The sequence below is a fragment of the Heteronotia binoei genome, chromosome 14 (genome assembly GCF_032191835.1).
Source record: "Heteronotia binoei isolate CCM8104 ecotype False Entrance Well chromosome 14, APGP_CSIRO_Hbin_v1, whole genome shotgun sequence".
NCBI lineage: Eukaryota > Metazoa > Chordata > Lepidosauria > Squamata > Gekkonidae > Heteronotia > Heteronotia binoei.
In genome coordinates this window covers 28469211-28476722 of record NC_083236.1, presented here as the reverse complement: position 1 = coordinate 28476722, position 7512 = coordinate 28469211, and the positions used below count along the sequence as shown (strand labels likewise).

The 7512-nt window shown below is 41.5% G+C and overlaps 1 protein-coding gene across 2 annotated transcripts in view; it reads left to right on the top strand.

Annotated features, from left to right (window-relative positions):
• The first annotated feature begins 216 nt into the window (after positions 1–216).
• LSM14A (LSM14A mRNA processing body assembly factor) overlaps positions 217–7512 on the top strand; it is a 33526-nt gene continuing 26230 nt past the window's right edge. Inside the window, exon 1 of one of the 2 annotated variants that reach the window (XM_060254475.1) lies at positions 217–635. In XM_060254475.1, the coding sequence (XP_060110458.1) occupies positions 515–635 (121 nt within the window). In that variant the 5' untranslated portion in view covers positions 217–514. The remainder of the gene's footprint in view (positions 636–7512) is intronic. The other variant, XM_060254474.1, reaches the window with a different exon arrangement.

Genomic DNA, 7512 nt, shown 5'->3' with positions numbered 1-7512 from the left:
AGTGGTCTGGAGCGTGCCGGGCGCTGTGTTGTTTTTATTTATATATATATAAATAATATTTATATTTTATTTATTTATATATAAATCCGATGTTTTACTGGAGCTTTTGCTATGGTAATGCGTTTCGGAAATGCGAGAGGCAGTTTCCTCTCGAGTTGAGCCTGACCCCGAACACAACACTCGAAGACCAGGCAACGCTCCCTTTCCCCCCTCACGGTCTCCCCACGCGCCTTTCTTTCCTCTCGCGAGATTTGGGCCACGCTGTTCCCGGCATCCATTTCGTGGCCGAGGAAGAGGAGGCGAGCGGAGAGGGTGATGGCGGCCATGTTGGGAGCGTCGAGACGGCTTTGAGGAAGGCCTCAGTGAGGAGGACGCGCGTCGGTTTTCTTGCTTTGCCCCCTGTGGTGAAGCTGGACCCCGAGAGGGAAAGGCGAAGAGGAGACGCCGCCGAAATCGGTCTTGGACCCGGACGAGGCTTTCCGGGGCGCGCGTTGGGCTTCCTCCCGCCGACGCCATGAGCGGGGGGACGCCTTATATCGGTAGTAAGATCAGCCTCATCTCCAAGGCCGAGATCCGCTATGAGGGCATCCTGTACACCATCGACACCGAGAACTCCACCGTGGCGTTGGCCAAAGGTGAGAGAGGGGGGTGTGAGGGGTTGTGGAGAGAAGGGGGACGCTCGACCCTCACCCCCGAGCGCACAGAAGGCCCGCGGAAGGGTGGGGAGAGTCTGAGGGGCGGCGGCGGGGGGCGGACGGGTGGATGGATGTGGGCGGTGAGGGAGAGGTGGGTATCTCTCACTTTCACTCTAGCTCAATCTATGTTTATTCGTAGGGTTGCTAATTCCGGGTTGGGAAATCCTTGGAGATTTGAGGGTGGGCCCTGGGGAGGGACCTCAGTGAATATTATCTCTTAAGATCAATTCTTCAAAGCTCCCATTTTCTCATGGGAACTGATCTCTGCAGACAAAAGATAGCCAGGCTCTACCTGGAGGATGGTAATCGGATTTATTCAGAAGTAAATACTTGCTGAATCTGATAGGTTTTTCATGTGTTTAGGGACAGCAGCTCCCTTAAGTGGCCTACCAGAAGGCTGGGTAGTCTCTTACTCGGGTAACGAGTCAGGCCAAGTCGTTGTGAGGCAGACGTAATACAGTATTTACCCTGATGCTGCACTAGGAGTTTTTCCAGATATGCCATCAAATAAAGTCGAGAAGTGTTGCCTTGCATACGTGAACAAGATAGATCCAGGCGGGCTGAACTTGTTGGTCTGAAGCAGGTGTTGGGTCTGAGGCAGTAGAACAAAGTTGGAGTCCAATAGCACCTTTAAGACCAACAAAGTTTTATTAAGGATGTGAGCTTTCATGTGCATGCACACTTTGTCAAACAAGATGGAATCAGACTTGTCCATATATACATATATATAAGGTAAAGGCTGAACAGCATACAAGCATACTATATACTGAAAAGTTTTAACAGATGCAAACAGAAACAGCAAGCTAAGTTTATAATGTCATTATAGTTAACAATCAGTTCTGGGAGAAAACAGGCAAATAAACATCTAAGTGTTAAGAATGCTAAGAGTGATTATATGATCTTGTTGTCTCATCTCCTCTCAAGTGTAGAGGTAACTGATAGTATCTTTTTCTTATCTGTGTCTTCTCTGTTGTCAGACTAGTGGAGTTCATTCCAAAATATTCTGATTAATTGCATTATAGTCCACTTATTTCTCTGAAATTTAAGGCCGATGAGATTATATAAAACTATACTATCGGACAGCGTAAAACACAAAACAATGCAATGGAGCTAGGATTACAAAAGTTAGAAAACAATGTAAGAACAACATAAAAGATGTGATATATCAAACAGCTGTCATAATGGAATTACAGAGATACAAAAAAATTCAGGGAAGAGTTGGGTGAAACATACAATAAACCTTTGGAATAGTCTACAATCTTTGTCATTTTGTAACAAATTATTGAGACTCCCGTACTTTAAATCATTCCTTTCTCCCCAATTTGGACCCAAAGCAGTCATTCTCCTCTTTCCCGTATTATCATTGCAACAACTCTTGTAAGGTAGGTCAAGCTGAGAGCATGTGACTGGCCCAAGTTCACCCAGTGAGTTCCAATGGCAAAGTGGGGATTCAAAGTTGGATCTCCCAGATCTAAGTCTGGAACTGTTAACTACCACTCCATGTTGTAATTATGCTATGATCCCTTTAAGGCACGATTTTACTAGGGAATGAGCCTTACAGAACTTGCTCCTTAGTAAATTTGGTGCAGTTGGTTGATATAGTTCCGTGTGCAAGTTTCAGTGGATGCGTGTGAGCCCTGTACACACATTATAGGGGCTGTGTATTTAGTGTACATAAACAGCATCCTGTAAGGGCTGATAAGTGGTCCAGTGCCTGACCTGTTCAGTTGGACAGTTTGTAGTTTTTCTTTGTACGCTGAGAAATTCCAAAGATACATTCTTTTTAAAAAAATTACATCATGCTTTTTCTCCCTCACTGTGGACCTCGCATGTTCGCCACCCTCTTAATTCTCAAAACACCTTGCAAGGGTAGATCAGATTGAGAAATTGTGACATGCCGAAGTCACCCAGCAGGCTTCTGTGGCAGAGCAGAGGATTCAAACTCTGCCATCCCAGGTCCTAGTCTGACACTCTTAACTTTTGCACTGCTCCAGCCCTTCCTCTGTGTTTGAACACAGTTGAATGCACAGTTTTAAAACTGAATGAGCAAGTTGTGTACTTTAACTGTAATGTGTATGCAAAACTGAATACTAAGTACAATGTACACATTTTTCTTTATACCCTTTTTGAGATTCTCATGTAGTATTTGAGATATATTTGACTGTGTGATTTCAATTCTGTGTATCTGGGTTCTAAAATAAATTTGCATTGGCTTATTCTTGCACACAGGTGTGTGTAGTCATCACTAATGTGCATACAAGGTATCTTTTTGTGAGAATGATCATCTCCAGTTGATGCCTCTCTGGAGAGTTTGGGAAGCTTTGCCCACCAAAGTCTGTCTTGGTAGATTGGAATGAGGATTCAGCAGTCTTGTGCTGCTTTGGTGCAGTCATGTGCAGATATTCCATTCCATCTGTTGATTTTAATGGGTTTAGATTGTGAAACTTCTGCATAGTATTAAACTGTTAGGCACACCAACACAGCCCTCTGTGGCCTTGGGAGTGGAAACCACCAGAGAGGAGAGTGGGGGGAGGCATATTTTCCTTAACATTTTGCTAGGGGCTGGTTTTGTGTAGAAGAGATGCATCCTAGATTATGTGAAGCACTGTGACCTACAGATGGAAAAAAAATTGCAGGTTGTTTATCTTGAACTTGCTTTTTTTCTTTTCTCGGAGCTCTCTTGCCTGTTAGTAAGTTAAAATAAGCAATCTTGTGGCTCTTCGTCTGTTTTGTACAACATAATCAAAGTTAAGGAAACGTTGGTTATTCTGTTTCTTTTCAAATTTAAAACACGTTAATTGTATTGGTGTAAGTTATAGCTAGCTGGAGGGCTAGTGGAATGAGTTCTGTCTCTTTTGTTTGCTCCTGGTGCTTGTTATTTCATCCTTAGGGTTTAATTTCATCATTAAGGTTTCTCTTACCTAAGTTCTAGAGCAGGAGTGGCCAAACTGTGCCTCTGGAGCCACCTGTGGCTCTTTCACACATATTGTGTGGCTCTTGAAGCCCCCACCAGCTGGCTTGAAGAAGGCATTTGTTTCTTTAAATCACTTTGCCAAGCCAGCAGGCAGCTTGGAAAATGCATTTTTAAGTTAAAGTTGCTTTCTTTCCACTTCTCCCTCCTTTCTTCCCTCCTCTCAAACATCTGATATTCATGAGTGGCTGCTCTCAAACATCTGATGTTTATTCTATGTGGGTTTTATGTTAAGCAAGTTTGGCCATCCCCGTTCTAGAGGCAGTTCAAATGCTGCTGAACTTCTAAGAAATTTTTAATGATACAGATGCACATGAAATGTCAGTTCTCATGTAATCATGTTTTCTTTAATTGGGATAGTAAAGGTATATGTAATGTTCCTGTCTGGTTTTGTTTTCACTAGCCTCTTGTTTTGGTGTCATTTCTTCCTCATCTTTAACGCTGCTTTCCATCCATTTGGACTTTTTGCTGAAAGTTATATAATCCCACCCCCCTCAAAAAAATTATTTGTTTATGCACTTTTGAGGATAGCACTTCAGCTGCAATATACGAAGAATTTTGTAGTTTGAGTGCCTTGTTTTCAGTCTTGGATTCTGTACTTCCTTGTTTGAACTGTATTACATAAGACTTCTTAAAATGTTGTTTCATGTTCAGAGACTTCAGTTAGCTTTTTAAAAATTGCTCTACTTTCTTTGTTTTTAAGTTCTCCACAGGGTATTTGTTGTCATTTTAACTTTATATTAATTCTTTAAAAGATATTTTTCTAAAGTATATACAGAACCTATTTTTAAATGTGTATGTTACCATATTTGTTTGTTTCAAATATATTGAAATAATACAGCATTCTATTTTTTATTGTTCACTTAAATGTTTTTATAATTTTATATACAGAGAGGGATACCTGGCTACGTGGGCCAAGTATTGTTGAATTCTAATGTCCTGAGATTCTTAAATTCAATAACATTTGAGTTCAGAAACTTTTTTAAAAAAACTGGAAAGAGTAGGTTTTTGAGGTTTCCATCTTGCACATACTTTCAAGTCCCACTAAACACAGATAGACGTGCTTCCAAGTATATGTGCATAGAATTTGGCTGTGGGTGTTTGTGCATCAAGAGCGTTCAAATTGCACTTGAGCCTCATGAAATGTGTATAATATGTAACTTGTTTGGCTTATCAAAATGCTTCTGTGGTGTTTTTGTTGGTTCTCCACCCTCTTCTGCATCATGCAGCTGTTTATCTGTAACATAAACAGGTAATGCTGACTGGTGCATACTCATTCCATTCACTCCTGTTTTACTAAGTGTTTATATTCCTCAGCCATTTTTATTTTATTGCCCCTATTCTGCATCCACATCTGCATAGAACCACATTTATGTGAGGGATTAAACCTGCAAAGCCAAACACAGCTCCTAAAGAGCTCTTTCTACTTGGAAATGCCGAAGAGCAAACCTGCACACTTTTGCCTGATAAGCAACATGCGCTTTTCTGAGACTCTGCACTGCTGTTTGCACTTGTTGGCCTTTTTAATAATCTTGTTTGATCCCCCCCCCCCGGCATTCTGTTCTTTATATTAGTGCTGACTGATACAGACATATGCTTTAGAAATCCCCTTTCCTTTTGCATATTCCCCATAACTTTTATCTGTGCATAAAGTACTTTAATTCTTGTTTTCCCTTACTTTATACTTATAAAGTTGACAGCATGGTCACAAATATTTTTCTTTGTGCATATTGGGTCACTGCATTTTAGGGTTATTGTCACTCCCATGGTGACTTTCCCTCTCTGGCAGACTGATTTGGACCATGATTTTGCACTATGTGAACAAGCTGTCAGTTTACACTCACATACATCTTCCTTCTTTATACACCGCAAGTCAGTTGGTGTGAGATTTGAACTACAAGTTAGACACTTGTCACAGCTTTGATTTCTGACCCATCCTTTTCACAAATATGCAGCAGTTGTGAGTAATTAATTGCATTTTATATGCCTCTGAAACGGACTATCATTGTATAATTCTCAATGTTCTTTGCCCAGTCTCTCTTGCCACAGTTTTTCCCTCTACTTACATCCTATTGCTAGCATAATCAGCTTTATCTGCACATGTTTAGAAATGTGGAACAGAGGCCAGCTGATATTATGAAGTCTTTTGTTTTAAAACCTGTTAACTCTTCAAGTAATATCAAATGGCAACCTGATTCAAGAGGATTTATGTTCTTTGTGTTGGCTGAGGAGAATCTCCCCCATTCCTCCTAAAGACTGTGTAGAGCAGGGGTGTCAAATGTCCAGGGCATGGGCCTGAATTGCCCCCCCCCCCCGAGGGTTTCTATGTACCCTTGTGAGATACTGCCTGTGCTCTGCATGCTTTTCCCTCTCTCCTGTTTTTGTTATCACCATTTTTGTTTTTTTCAGTGGGATTGAGGCAGCCAAGTAAAGCAGCTTCTCCTCACTCGTCCCCTCTTCCCCCCCCTTCTCCAAGGGTTGAAGAGGGAGGAGGAGTCTCAGCCAATGGAGGAGCTTGACTCTTTAGCTCTGCTGTGTGATTGAGAGCCTGGCACAGCTAGAGCTCTGTCAATCAAAGATAGAGCTGTGTCAGGCTCTCCCTTGAGGAAGACAGAGATGCTGCTTGCTCGGCTGCCTTAATCCCATGGGAGAAATACAAAAAGCACCTTTAAGACCAACACAGTTTTATTCAAGGTAAGGGCTTTTTGCTTGCTTTTCTCTCTGCTCCCCCCGCTGCGCTGTTGTTAAGCTAGTTTTGCCAGGACTTTCCTGGGCACAACTGGGTTCCTTCCTCCTTTTCACTGTGTTCATGCCCTCAGTAGGATAGGCCTCAGTCTGTGTCATGATACCTTCACATGTTCTTGACTAGCACACAGAGCAATTTATGTACAAAAACTCACAATGCCCAGCCACTTCATGTTTTCCCCTGGGTCCTAGGACACAGAGCATTGACCATGAGATTTCTGTAATGACTGTCGGTAAATAAGAAGTAGTTTGCAACTTACAGATACACACTTGAACAGCATACTACAGCACAGACATTGTCTCCAGATTTTGATGCAATAATTTAGAGCAAGTGGTGTCAGTTATCAAAAAATAAACAAAATATTGCAAGAGTTCTAATGTTTTATTTTAAGATTTTTTAAAAAATAAATTTTAATTGTGTTTGTAATTTTTATAAAGTTTACATCTTTGCTATCTGGCATTACATTTTATGACAAACATGGCCAGGCCCCAAAAGTTCTCATTTATGTCAGATCTGTCCCTTATAACAAATGAGTTCGACACCCCTGGGTAGAGTCTCTGTATATACTAGTAAATCTTCCACACCGTGTAATTGGCAGCGGGCCAGCCTTGTTTACTTGTAGTAATGTAATTAAGCATATAAAAGAACTTTATGGTTTTGCTTGGTCAAGGTGGTGAGCTTCCTTGAGTTCAGGGGTTGCCATTCATTTTTTATGTAGTGAAACTTTTGAAAATTATTTCCCAGACTTAAAAAGAAGTAAATTGCAATAAGACAACAGTAAACAATTTCCAGTAAAACAAATTAAACAGCTAGTTAGTTTAAATATCAGGCGGCTGCTTGAAACCCCATGGATTTTTTTGTGACAGTATTCCTTGGTACTAAGTAACAGCAGCTTTTTTCAGGGCTCTTCCAAAGCATGAACTACTGGAAATTGGTGCAATGACTTAAAAAAAGGTAAAGGTACCCCTGTGCACTCTGGGGCGACGTTGCATCACAGTGTTTTCACAGCAGACTTTTTGCAGGGTGGTTTGCCATTGCCTTCCCCAAAAGGTAAAGGTATTCCCCTGTGCAAGCACCAGTCGTTTTCGACTCTGGGGTGA